Source organism: Tauraco erythrolophus, chromosome 1, assembly GCF_009769465.1.
Source record: "Tauraco erythrolophus isolate bTauEry1 chromosome 1, bTauEry1.pri, whole genome shotgun sequence".
NCBI lineage: Eukaryota > Metazoa > Chordata > Aves > Musophagiformes > Musophagidae > Tauraco > Tauraco erythrolophus.
Window position 1 is genome coordinate 33,799,106 of NC_141465.1, and position 13,607 is coordinate 33,812,712.

General features: G+C 42.5%; 1 protein-coding gene across 1 annotated transcript in view; it reads right to left on the reverse strand.

Annotated features, from left to right (window-relative positions):
* Positions 1 to 584: 584 nt before the first annotated feature.
* Positions 585 to 13,607, reverse strand: part of KCNJ6 (potassium inwardly rectifying channel subfamily J member 6) — a 50,023-nt gene continuing 37,000 nt past the window's right edge. Inside the window, exon 3 of the mRNA XM_009985910.2 lies at positions 585 to 910. Within this exon, the coding sequence (XP_009984212.1) occupies positions 585 to 910 (326 nt within the window). The remainder of the gene's footprint in view (positions 911 to 13,607) is intronic.

The window sequence follows — 13,607 nt, forward strand, 5'->3', positions numbered from 1 at the left end:
ACAGTACTTTTTGTACATGCGGTGTTTATTACTAAATGTAAAGAGAAAGTAGTTACATAAGGCATATGTACAGTTTCGTGTTGGATTGCAGATCCTTCTGCTCACCTCCTTCTTAAAGCTGCAAGGCCCATTTCAGAGGGGCTTGCCACCCAGTACGTGAAACAGTTCTGAAATACCTAAAAACTGGAGCCAAGGCCCATTGCTTTGATGAGCAATAATTAGTCTTTCCTTTTAACCCCCCTGCGTATATTCCCATTGCTTTGGGTTTTTTTTGTTGTTAACATGAATAAACCTGGAGGTCAGAATTCGGAGAGGTGCCGAGGAAGCCAGCAGTTGTTACCAGGGTGGGGATCGAGACTCCACCATCGATAATGGGTATTGCAGCTTTAACTCACGCCTTTGCTTAGTCTGTGAATCTCTTGAGTTTAAATTGGGCAGGTAGATATTTCGCATCTTAAGTATTTATTTTCCCGGAATTAAGAGTAACAAGGAAGAAAAAAAAAAAAGGCATCTCAGAGAAAGAAAAGGGAAGCAAAGAGAGAGAAGATAAAGGAGGTGGTGTGGCCCTTATGCCTCCAGTGGTTCTACACTTTGGACTCACTCTCCAAGTTGGCCACATCACCGTTTCTTTCGTTTTGGTCTTCCTGATTCTTTTCTTCCTCTTCAGTTTCCAGCTCAGCATGCTGGTCCAGCTTGCTGGAAACAGACCACGTCAGGGGCAGTTCTGCTCTGCTGGCCATCTCTGCCAGCTCTTTGGCACTGTAGACTGGTGTATTGGTCTCATAGGTTTCATGAAAACTGTTGTAGTCAACTTCATAAAATCCGTCCTCCAGAGTGAGGACAGGGGTGAAACGGTAACCCCAGAGGATCTCACTCGTAATGTATGAACTTCGAGCTTGGCAGGTCATTCCTGCAACAGAGAAGGAAGAAGTGCTGTAATAAGGACCCACTGCTTTCCCAAATCCTTATTTTTTTTTTTTTTCATATAGGCAGAGAAGCATATGTAAAGAGGCACATGGCAGAAAAGGATCAGGTTTGACATCATATGAGGTTGAGCTTAGAAAGCAATTTTATGGGATGTAATCTATTTGATGCTCTTTTCTTCTGTGTGTGAACATAGTAACAAGTGGTGAGCCTGTGAGCAAAGATAAACATTTCTTTATTAAAAGCAGTTCTTATTCCTGTATTTCATCAACAAGTAACTCACCCACTGACGCATCTCAGATGACTTATTGAGAGCGTACGTGACTTGAACCATGCCATCCTTTGGTTCCCCGGCGTGTAACGAATGCAAGCTGCCATGTTCAGCACTTGCCCAGGCTAACTGATGAACTTAGGCAAAAGCTTTTGAAGCAGGAGCTGACCCCTGAGCCTGTGACCCATGGGTTGGCTTGGCTCCCCTGAAGGTTGGAGCTGCCTTTTAGTTACACTGCTTTGAGGTTTGGACTAGTGGCCAATGCATAAACATCAGCAAAACTCCTGAAGGACATTGTGACAGTGTGTGGTGTTGAATTCAGATAACTGGGACTGATAACGGATAACTTCTTTGTTACCTTCACAGCTCTGCTGAACCTCGCTCTGGAGCTTCTATAGGACAAAAAAATCTGTAAGATACTGTATTTTGTTAAAAGGCCTGGAGAGAGGCGGCTGTTCCAAGCTCAAAGTGTAGTCCAGAGTGTCCTCTGGGTGAAGAAACACCTGTCCATGGCAGCGACCTGTAACTTGGAGAACCTGCCCCATCTCAAACAGACAACTCAGGGAAGCAATACAATAAAATATTCATGCTCAGGAGCAGAAGGAGAAATCCAGCTGACCAGAGAAAAGGGCAGGAGAAGCGAACTTAAGAGGTAAAAACATGCTGCCAACAAAATGGGAGTACCTGGAGAGAATGTGACAGTTTCCCTTTAATTATTTGCACATCATTAGCTATCTATTACTAAGCAAAATTCAGCTGAAGAGTATATGTCGAATACTTAGTAAATAATGATACATACCCCCCGGACAAGCCTGCTACACATCAGTTATTTCGAAGGTAATCATAAGCAAATAAAATAGTTTAATTTGGGGGGCACAAATGGCAGTCTGTAGAAAAGCACATCATTTCTTTGTGCTGCTGGCATCATATGAAGTCACACGGAGAGCCGGCAAGAGCAAACATTGGTAGTTCAACGTCTCTGATCTTTTTCAGGGCTGTGCAAACTGCTCTAGATAATTCTGCCCTCATTCTCTCGACCCTCTTCTCCGTGCTCAGATAACTTGCTTCTAATAGGTGAAAACTGCTGGGTTTTGGTACTCTTTTTTCCATGACAACATCATGTTTAGAAAGACATTTACCAGCTGTTACCACACTGTGGTACTTCAGTGCTTCTCCAGCATTTCGCTCTCCTTACTTGCAGCACCTCAGACTCTGCGAAGCAGTGACCATCAGGGAAAGCTTCAGCACAAAAACTGCTGCGTTCTACCTACCTGCTACAGCCAGGCAGGAATGGGACCATACCTCTGCTGTGCTTACTGATCTTAATTTCTCTTTCCTTATGCTGGACAGAAACAGTCACGCCCTCGTTTTTCTTGTTTTTTCAGGACAAGATATGTTTGCATTTTAGGTCTCAAGTAAGGCACAAATGGAAATATAAAGATCTTACTATTTTTCTGTTCATTTCACGGGTGGGGAGGGTGGAAGGACACAAAACCACACGACAAAATAGTCTCTTGTGAGATTTCTGGTGCGATTGTTAGTCTAAAGGAGATCTTCTTCCCACAAAATGACAGAGAGGAACTTGGCAGCTCACAGAGCACTACATATAAGAGAAATGCACTAACTGTGCAGCAGCTTCCCCAAAGGGTTGTTTTTTTTCAGCTCTCTGGCAGCCCCAGAAGCGTGGGTGCAGTGTTTGATAGGATCTGCGTGCCCTGGGAGGGAGGCATGGCCAGGGCTGGGTTGGGGGTAGAGAGGGTTGGCAGTGACCAGTGCTGGCTGTGGTGTCTCCACTGCTGTCCCAGGCTCCCTCTGGGCTGCTCTCCTACCAGTTCCTTTGCTGCTCCCTGGTGCTATGCTGAGTTCAGAGACCCCTTGGATGGGTTTTCCCAAAAGAGTGTGCCATTTGTAAGACTCGATTGTTTCTAATCCTTCTCTCTGCTGCAGAAATTTAACTTCGAAGGATTCGGGAAATTTGGAGTTTTATTACAAAGGCAAGGAGATTAAATTAAAAACCCCTGAAGTTCCTTTGAAGCAGTATTATCTTCCTGTGCTCAGACCAAGTACTCAGTGATGCTGATGCTTTATGCTTTGGTGAGGAAAAATTCATTTGACTGATGGGAAAGAGGGGGACAATTTTCTCCAGGAGACAAGAAAATTAATTGAGTTATGTTAGAGTTACAGCTCATTAAAAACAAACTCTCATCTGAAATTTTGACCTCAGTTTTTAATTTAGTCTCCCATTCAGCAACGATTTAACACCTGTTTCTTTTCCACAGCTACACAAAATACTTTCAGAGCTAGAATGGAAGAGTTAGGGTTTTTCAAGCAGGTCGAAATCAAGAAAAATACTTATCTAGTGAGGGATGCGTGTAGGTGAGAGACCTTATGATGCTCTCTAAAAGTCTGAGAAAGCTAATACAGAAAAAGCTTGTAAGTAGATCACAAGGGTTCCAGACCAAAATGTGCCACAGTTGTGGAGAGCCTTGAAGTGATTGCCAGTGTGACCTGCTTGGCTCTGGAAGCAGAACAGAGAGACTTCTGCAGTTCTGCATGGCATGGTTTCACCAGCTTCTGCCTGCGCTGCCTCAGAGGTCCTTCAACTCCTCAGTCAGCAGAGGTTCTGCATTTACACCCTTATCATATGTTATGGTCTAATTTCAACACATTTTATTATACTCCATATAATTGCCCTTTTAATTAAAGGAAATGTGACTTTTATTATTTGCTGTAAGTTCTGAACATGCTCTTGGCTGACAGAGGAAGCTGTATCTTGAGTGAGGGAGATGTAGGCTTTAGGTTTCCAAGTATTACTTGATTTATTCAGTAATTGAGTGGTTTATATGTAGACATAGTTCTGCTGCACAATGGCTTTAAAAATGATTGTGGTTTGACATTTTGACTAGTGTCTCCTTTTAATTGGATCCCTTCAGGGAGGAAGAGAGCTGAGGAGCCTTTGGAGCTACTTAGCTCAGCATTAATTGGCCTTCTTCAAAATAAGCTGGGAAATTAAGAGACGCAAATAATTAATTCTAAATTAATTAGAACTACAACTGGAAGGAACGATCTATTTGAGAAGGAGCATCAGAACTCCATGAAAACCTCGAGGCTGGACTCAGGCCCTGCTGTGACAGGCATGGAGTGAAGCTGGTGGTGACAGAGGAGCGTTCCCACTGGGATGGGCAGCCACCTGCCCCGGCACATCCTGGCACGGCAGCTCTGTGAGTTCCTGCACCATCTGTCCCTGCTGCCTGGCACGAGCAGATAGCAGCGGCAGGATTAGGTGGCAGCACAACAGGCTGGCGCGTGCACCTGTTCACCTCGCTGGATACTGTATTTTAAATACACCGTGAGCTGATGAGACCTCTGATGGTTGCCCTTAACTGCTGCCTCACTCCTCTAAGCTTGAAGCATTTTTAATGAGCGGTAATGAGCCTTTGTATATGTTGTAGCTTTCTGTTAGGTCTTAATGACAGCGTTTTGGTCCGTTTGGTTTATGTATGCACAGGCTAGGGAGTCACAACGGAGTGTTGTGCAAATACTTGATTGCTGGGCAAGTTACCTAAGAAGCAAAATTAATTGCCATCTTAATTCATTGTGGGTTTTTTTATTATGTTTAATGTTCAGTTAGAGCTTTGCAAGCTGTAACCAGCCTTGTAAGAGTTGCCACTTCTCTGTGAAAGACACACTATGGAGGATACTGTTCCTATTGCTCTCCTGTCCCCATTCCTGGGTCAGAACTATGTGAGGTGAGTTGCAAGTTGAATTTTGGTCCTTGTTATATCAGAGGAGGCAAACTAAATTACGGGGATTGGCTGAAGATGACTTTTTTTTTTTTTTGAAGCAGCCAAGCTAACGTGGCAACATTTTTATTGTTTTGCTTTCAAACGAGAACAAGAAAGGTCCTGCTGACAGTGCTGAGATTAGCTCCCTGTATCCGAAATCAGCAATTAGTTGTGACTTTGCATAGCATCATTACCATACAACCAGTGTAATTAAAGCTTTAATTTATCCTATAAATGCTTATTATTCCTGTTCAACAGGTGAGGAGCTGAACTGCACAGAGACTTGAGCGATGCTGCAGAGCAAAGAGCTGCTTGTGAGCAGGAGCCAGCCTACTAAGCCACTTTCTTCTGCACTGAATTTGACACACAGCTGGGCTCACGCTGCAAGGTACCTATGCTGGGCTGGGAACGCTGTAGAGGACTTGGTCACAACCATGTAATTATGTCCTGTTTGCTTCAGCAAGAAGTTGGGACTGTGCTCTGGTTCCTGATAATGTGTGGGCTGTTCTGTGAAGCACAGGCTGAGGTGGCTTCATCTGCCTGACTGGGAGTGTGGATGTTATTTCAGCGTACCCCATCAGCAATTTTCCTTGCAGCTAGAATGAAAGGTTTTATCAAGCTTAATCTTTGCACCATGCAGTCTAAGCAAATGACAGAATAATTCCCCTAAGCTGTGGCTGATATGCGGGTAAGGTTACAACCCCACCCTTGACTGATTAGAATTAATAACAAAGTTGATGCCACCTCCAGATTCATTACTCTCGAAAAGTCACCCCGTGCAGTCGTTTTGAGGTTACAGTTTGTTCATGCTGTCTACCACTATTTAGACTTATGCTTTGCACTGTCTTACAGTGCCACAAGGGTTTGGTGTGGTGACCCAGCGTGGCTTGATGCATTTCCTCACAGTGCACTTAATTTAAGATTTCATGGTAGCTTACACAATAACATGTTGTGTCATGCACTCTTACCATATATTATTTCACTTTGTGATGGGAGCCATCAGAAATAAAATGCTATAAAAAAAGTCAGGGGAAAAAGGGTCCTTCAGAATCACAGACTCAAATACATGTTTGGGCCAAAATACAGCGATTTTCAGCTCTAGGTCAGCCTACTGCAGATTACACATAGTGACAGCCTCATTCGGCTTTTGTTTTACTTGAGGTGGTCTTTATTACAACAGGATTTTTTATTTTCAAATTCCACTTCTGTGACAAAAAAAGGACTTGAAACGAAGGGGGCAAGAATTATGGCCCATTACTGACTGCATCTTTTTGGCTGACAGCCACAATGTCAAGCCAATTTCAAGGTTCAGTGATTTCCTGCTGGCACTTAGAAGAATGAGGAAGACTGTCTGCTGCACAAAATTAAACGGGATATCCCATTAGAATGACCCCTTTTCAATCATTGCATGGGAAATTTGCTTCACAGTTCAGCCTGGAGTAAGCTCAGCAGCAGAGGGCTCCAGTGTGCACAGAAAACAGTGGTGTCCCCATTTCTGGGGTGAGTGGAGTTTCACTTGGGTGCAGGAGTGCAGAATGTGGTCTGGGGTCTCCAGCTGGGACCTGAGACTTCCACGTGCATGCGTGATGCTCCTATTATATTGTTTCACCCTGACTTTATTCGTAACATCCTTTGCTGAAGTATCACTGTAGAGGTTTTGATCTACTTCGTCAAAAGGTTCATTTGTATCATAAGCACCTTTTAAAAATGAAACCAAACAGGCAGGAAATTCTGTGCCCCTTGAGATTAATTCCTACAGCCTCTGTGTCAGTGCTCATGACGAATTATAAAGAGGGAGGTGCTGACCCGTAGCATTAGAGCTGACTTTGGCACCTCGCCTGAGGCAAGGGTGAGAAGATGGGAGAATTTTACTTCAACACTGCGATAATGGCACTAACGTAAAGGTAACTAGATGAATGTGCACCCAGTGTTTGAAACTCCGGTATGGTGCTCAAAAAAAGCTACAGTGACTTTCTAGGTTTGTATCTGAGCATTGCTCCTGTCTTCGTTAAGTATCACCAAGCAGTGTCCTACAAGGCAGAGAAACAATCTCTGCCCGGATCGCTTTTTAGTCTCAAATATTTATTTGGTGGAAGATTTGTCAGTCTGCTGTTTTTAGATGTCAAGGAGAATGAGGAAGCAACGTGTGCTACCAAAAACAAGCAAAAGTCTAGGAGTCAAGAACTCCTGATTGATACCTTGGGTTTCCTGCAGACATTGTGTGGGCTTTGGCAAATTACCTAGCTTTACTGGGTCTGTTGTACTGGTGTGCCACAAGGGACATACTGAGATTTAAAGGCAGTGGATGTGCTTGCAGTATATTCTTTCCCTCATCTAGACATTTGCTGTCAAATTTGTACTAAACAATTCTCCCTGGTGTGAAAATGATTGATTGCCTCAAAAAAGGACAGAGATTTAGAATAAAATTTTCATAGCGCCGCCAAGTTATTGTCAGAAACATTCCATATTAGTTAATTGGTTCCCTTTAATAAAGAGAAAAAAAAAAAGAAAGAAAAAAGTCATGTTGTACCCTGAATTCAGCATTTTTTGTAAAGCCCAAAGCATCAGTTGTCATTGCTGAAAAATGTTGCAAATACCATGCTTTGGTAAGACATTTTTCCTGTCCTTTTTGAATTTAGGTACATCTGACAAGAAATCAGTGTTTTTTTCTGTTTTATTTGAGTAGAAACCCCATAAATATATACAAGCTCTCATTCAGAGCTAGCGAAGGGAAATTCCCAGGAGTTCTGATAGCTTCATTCAGAACACACCTGGAAATTGGATGCTTATCTCATTCTGAGCAATGTCTAAATCTCTTGAAAGGAGTAAAAACCAGACAGATGCCTGTGAGCATTTTAATGTATCTGTGTTTCAGCATGCCTGAGTATCTGTGTATGACATCCTCACGTTGTGGGTTATGAACAGTGTGCGTGTCTTCTCCTTGTCCCAGCTCCATCGCAGCATGGCCACTCCTGGCTCTGGTGCAGGAACTGGAGAGAGGAATGTGTCTGAGTGGGAGAGGAAGGGAGGGGCGACAGATGTTTTTTTCTTATGAGAATATAAGGAATTAACTTTCATGATTTGTTTGTTTGTTTCTTTTTCCTTTTATAATGTTAAAACTGGTGGGGTTTTTTTTTGCTATAAATGATTTGTGTAATTTGATATTTCTATTTTCATATTTCTTATTTAATCAGACCAAGAAGCTGATCACTATTTGAAAGTTTATAGCTTTGATCTAATGCCATCCGTGAATTCTGATCAGAGGTCTTTGTGGTAGCTGCTGTCTTCCTCTCACAGCTGATGATGGGACCAGGGACAAGCTCCCCATCAGAAAATGCAAGTTGCCATAGAGTGGGCTGGAGCAGCTGGCCTGACCACCAGTGACGGTAATAAAATCAGGAAGAAGGCATATATTATTTGGTCATGTTTGCACAAGAGGTGAATATGCATAGGAAATTGAGCTGATGAAAAGCCATAATTTCAAGTCAGTGGGACTTTCTGACACTTCAAAATATATTTCTTTCTAAACAAGATGAAAACAAATAGCAAGTATAAAAAAATGGAATTGCTATTAAGTTAAATTCTAAATGAAATCCAACTTGGATCAGTCAAAGAATTTTGTTTTCATTCTGACTTCTTCAAATGTGGTATATTACATAATACAGTATCTAAATTAGAAAGAGATGGCCATATTTTAGTCTTTTTCAAGATATTAAAAAAATGCACATTTTTTTTTGCCCCAGTAGGAGATTTCAATGCCACCAAAATTATATTTTCCGACAGAAAAACGCTGAGTTAGAAATGTTTGATTTACTTGGTTAATATTTCTCCTATCAGGAATTAAATACACTTCATTGAGAATTTTATGTCTAATTTCTTGCTTTCTAACTGCATGTAGCTTAGTCTGAGAAATGGTACACGATATGGCAGAAAAGCTTGTCTGATGCAATCTCAAATGTGCTGCCACTTCTAGCTAACAGTACCATATACGTTCTCAATAACAGCTTCTCAAAGAGTCGGTACAATTACTATTCAGCAAATATTTAACCTTCATTTAGCCTTATATTCGGGCCATGCCCAGCAAATCAAGCTGCCTGATGTGTACGAATTTTAATCATTTTTTCAGCTGTGCTTTTTCAAATGGATGATGATTACATTTTTCTGTCGCCTAAATCTGTGAAATTTAATATATCAAATAACGCAACATCTGACCAGAGAGAGAAGCTTGTTCCAGAACTGGCACTCAGAGTCCTTGGAAACGGGAGACTCAATTCAGTGGAGCTGGAACATGAAGTACTGGGATTTTGTACCCTAGTCTATGTTTGACTGTTGGGATACATTTATAGATTCGGCGGTTCCTCAGACATCGAATCAGCACCGTGCGAGTGCTTTGTTTCTCCTAGCAGGTACCCACCACGGGAGGATACGGGGGAATTTACTTTAAAAGAAGCTGCAGTACACAGTTGTATCTACGGCGGCTCTGCTTTCGAAATGCAAAGTGCTGAGTACACAGGAGACCTGTCCTGACCTTTTAAAAATACATTGCCATTAATCTGCGGGCTTCCTCCCGAATTCTGTCCCGCAGATGGGACGCTCTCCTCCGACGCGGTGTGCAGGCAGCCTGCTCCGCAATTCCCTGGCAAACAGCCGGGAGCAGGCAGCAAAGGCACCAGGCTCCAGCTGAGCTGCTTTGTCGGAGAAGGGTCTTGGCAGGATTTCTCACTAAGCAGCACAACTTGGCCCATAAGGGCTGGGTACGGCATGGAGGATCCCAGGTGGCAGGGGGTGTGGGGAAGACCCCTGGCAGCATGTTAAGGCTAACAGTCCTGCTGTGGTTTTGGACCTCTCCAGCTGTCTTGCTAGGTTGCTTCTGTAGCAGAGAGGATGACCTGACAGCGAGAATCACAGCCTTTCCGTGAGTTCCTGTTGGCTCCCTGTTTCTTTTCCACGGTCATAAGCAACATCTTTGATTCTTTTATCAGAGAACCTCAGGAGGTACGTAGTTCACACAAATATTCCAGTTTAGTTACTCTGGCATTTGGAAGCACTTTGGGCTCAGTCTGTTTTATGGTCTCTCTTCAGGCACTATATTCACTGCTGCTGGGGAAAAACATCTCACAGAAGCATCAGGAGAGGAGAGGATAGAGGGCTCCCAGCTGCACACCGGTATGCAGTGATGCTGTGCCTTAGCTGGCTTCCTACAGCATGATCTCAGGCTGAGAGAAGCCAAAGGGAGTCCCTTCTCCTCCAGGGGCTTTGAGCCCCCTGCCCTTTCCCTCACCTTTTATGAAGGGGTGGAGTGCCACAGGAAAATCTAGTTTTGGATCAAAGAAGGATGAAGAAGAAGCTGTCTGAGCTGCTGCATTACTTATCTTGGGGAAGAAAACAGTAGGACAGCTCCTGTTCTTCTCTGTTCTGTATAAACCCGAAGGCTAAATGAGATCAGCACCTCAGGAGCAGGTTCCTCTCCTCTCTCTCCACTCTTTGCTCGTGAGGGAAGATGGGAATGGGGTAGATATAAATTGCAGGTAGGAAATTAGGAAAGGAAAAATGCATCCTCTAACACTTCTAAGCTTCACAGTTTGATAAAACCCTGTGTTTGATAAAACTCCAGCTTTGATGGGCAGTTTGGATGGGAACTGTTTCTTTTCCAAAATGTTCAGACTAGTGTCACAAGACACAACCACTTGGATGCCCCTGCAGCAATCCTCCCGGGGCAATGCCCAGAGATGGCACTAGTGGAGCTGGATGCTCTGTAGGTTGCCTGCTTAACTGCTGAGAGCTCTTCCAAGATGGTATCCTTTACGATGTGTACACGGATAGCCAATCTTTTGTGGAAAAATATAGCTGCTTGTTATATCGGCTCTATGCTACATAATGCATAGCATACACAGCCCTCTTGAGGAACGTGTATTTAGCACTCAGTAGTAACTGGGACTGAGACTAAACCAAGATGTGTTTGGGCATTGCTGCAATCCCATGTTAGCATTAATATCAAGGGATGGCTGGGAGAAAACCCCCTTTAGTTGATATGAAGTTTGCTGTGAAAGAAGCGTTTTCTGTAACCGTTCGTACCTGCTGCACGCTTGCTCTGTCATGACTGTGAGATAAATGTTTAATTAAAATATACATGTGATCTATTTCACTCCTTGCTGTGCAGACTTCTTAAACACATAATTTGAGTCTGCACATTTGGATGGCTTTTGTTTCTCTTCTTAAAATGCTACTTACAAAGAGAACAGAACATCCAAGGTTTGTTCTATCCTGAACTTTACTGACTTAGAGCTTTTCATAAAAATGTCACATTTTACTGTGGAAATGTTTGTGAACCCAGGATTAAAGACAAAACAGTGTGAACATGCAGTTTGGCATGCTGTAAAATTCAGGAAATAAGGAAGATCACTAGCTTTTTGACAACAAAACCTATGAATCACTCACAAAGTATTCTAGGGGTTGTTTCTAGGTTTGTGGCTAATGGCATTGCTGAAGCCTGGTTTAGCTGTTGTGGAATCAGAGCAGGAGATGAAAGAGAGTGCAGGATAAAGCACTTGTTTCTGCCAGGCAGATGTTGATAAGAAGTGATGCCTGGAAATGCAACACGAATAAACTACGTTCTATCCAAATTCACTTGGATTTTCGGTAAGGAACAAAGTGTTTCAGTGGGGTTGCCTGGGCAGTTTCATAATGGTGCATCCATTTAGATAGGCTGGAAAACAAGCTAAATGTGGGTAGGTGGTACTTGCTTTTAGGAGAGACAACTTGATGAAATCAGTTTTTCTAAAGATATCTTAGTTCCAGAGATGATATTTTTGATTTATATTTCACCTGAAAGAGACCCAGGAGGACTGGTGTAGAGGTGCTTTGTGGTTTTCAGAAGAAAGCTCTACATCCTGATGGCATTGCTGAAGCTGTCATAGCTGCCATTTGAGAAGGCCAGCTATACTCCACATATTAGCCTACAAAAAGCAGCTGGGCATGGGGATGTGTGAGAGCTGGATCAGTGCAGCTCTGTAGCACTGGCTAATAACAGCACAGCTGCTTTCTGGTTCTTTGACCAAGCAAACAACCAACCAGCCCTTCCTCTGGGCACTGAGGATGAAGCTCAGCTCCTTGAAGGTGTTGCCCTTTGGTGACGGTGGTTGGACCTGTGCTTCATTCAGCTGGCAGCTCCTCCTCTCTTCTCTCTGGTGGCTTAAGCATGGACCTGCCTCTAGCCTCGTTCCTGTTCCTGTGACCTGTTGGCAGTGTAGTCCTTGGCAGGTGGAGAAATTTTGCTCCGATGCTTTGAGTCATAACCCTGGTTTTACAGATCTTCAGTGAAAGAGCTGAAGGGGCTCAGTGCTGCGGTCCTGTCTGAAGGACCCCCGCACTGCACATGGCTCAGAGCTAACTTCCCTGCTCTGGGAGGAGCAGGGGGAATATCTGGGCTAATTTTGTTAGAAATGATGGGTTTGGATAGTAGACCTGATATCCTTTTGTTTTCTTAATAGGAGAGAGTTTAAGCAACTAAACATTTGTTCATGCTATTATTTAGTGTGATTGGTCAACTCCTTTATAAAAATATTTTTAAGGGAAACTGTTAAACACAAAGGTTAAAAATTCAGCTGTTGTAACAATAATCTTTAATTAAATTTTAAATTAGGTTTATTGATTCAGCTGTTATCTTTATCGCAACAAAAGAATCAGCCAATCCCAGACTTCATGCAGCTCTGATTTTTGATGAACTTTTGCAGGCCTTCTAGCAGTTATGCAAAGAAAATCATCTGCGCTGTTAAAATCCTCCCACTGAATACCAAGTGGGTTTTGATATTTTTTCTTTTTTTTTTTCAGTTTATAGGATGAGACTTATTAAGTTGATGCTTTCAGGTTAATAATATTGGCTATCTGTCAACGTTAGCAGCATATTTTTGAAATGTAGGACTGAGCAAAAACTAGCTGCCTCAGGGAATGAGATGCAAAATCTTACTCTTCTGAAACACTGTTTAATATTCAAGTTATGTCAAAATTTGTATCCATATTTTAGCTGCTTGGCATCCTGTCTGATAATAGGCGCTATTAATATACCTGCTTGTAGATCAATGATCATTTTAGAAAAATTAATAATTCACTTGGGTTTAATTGACTTTGGTTTTATTCGAGGTGGCAAGGAAGAAGCTGATCCTGATCTTTAATTACTGCAGCATTTAGCAGTGAGTTCAATAAAGGAAAACAGTAGCAGTAGAGTTGGGATTTTAGGAACGCTTCAGTACTACTCTCCTGGTATTTCTATTCTGGGAAAAAATAGGAACAACACACTTCAAGCTCTAGGCTTTCCAATCTAGCGCTTTCCTCAATGCCTGAATTCATTTAAAAGGGAAAAAAAAAGGCAAAAAGTTGTTTTGCTTTATTCCTTGTTCATATGTTGTAAATATTTAACTAACTGTTTCTGGGAGGAGCATAGACAAATCAATCTGTAAGAATGTACTGTGTCTGATTTTGGCATGAATATTTCCAACTGGTGATGGAGCAGAGAAAGTCAAGAGTTTTTTTGACGTGCACCTCATTTATGGAAGCAACAAAACGTCAGGAGGACTTTTTAGGACTCCAAAATTCTGCTTAGTTTGACAAAAATTTATCTCTACTGGTGA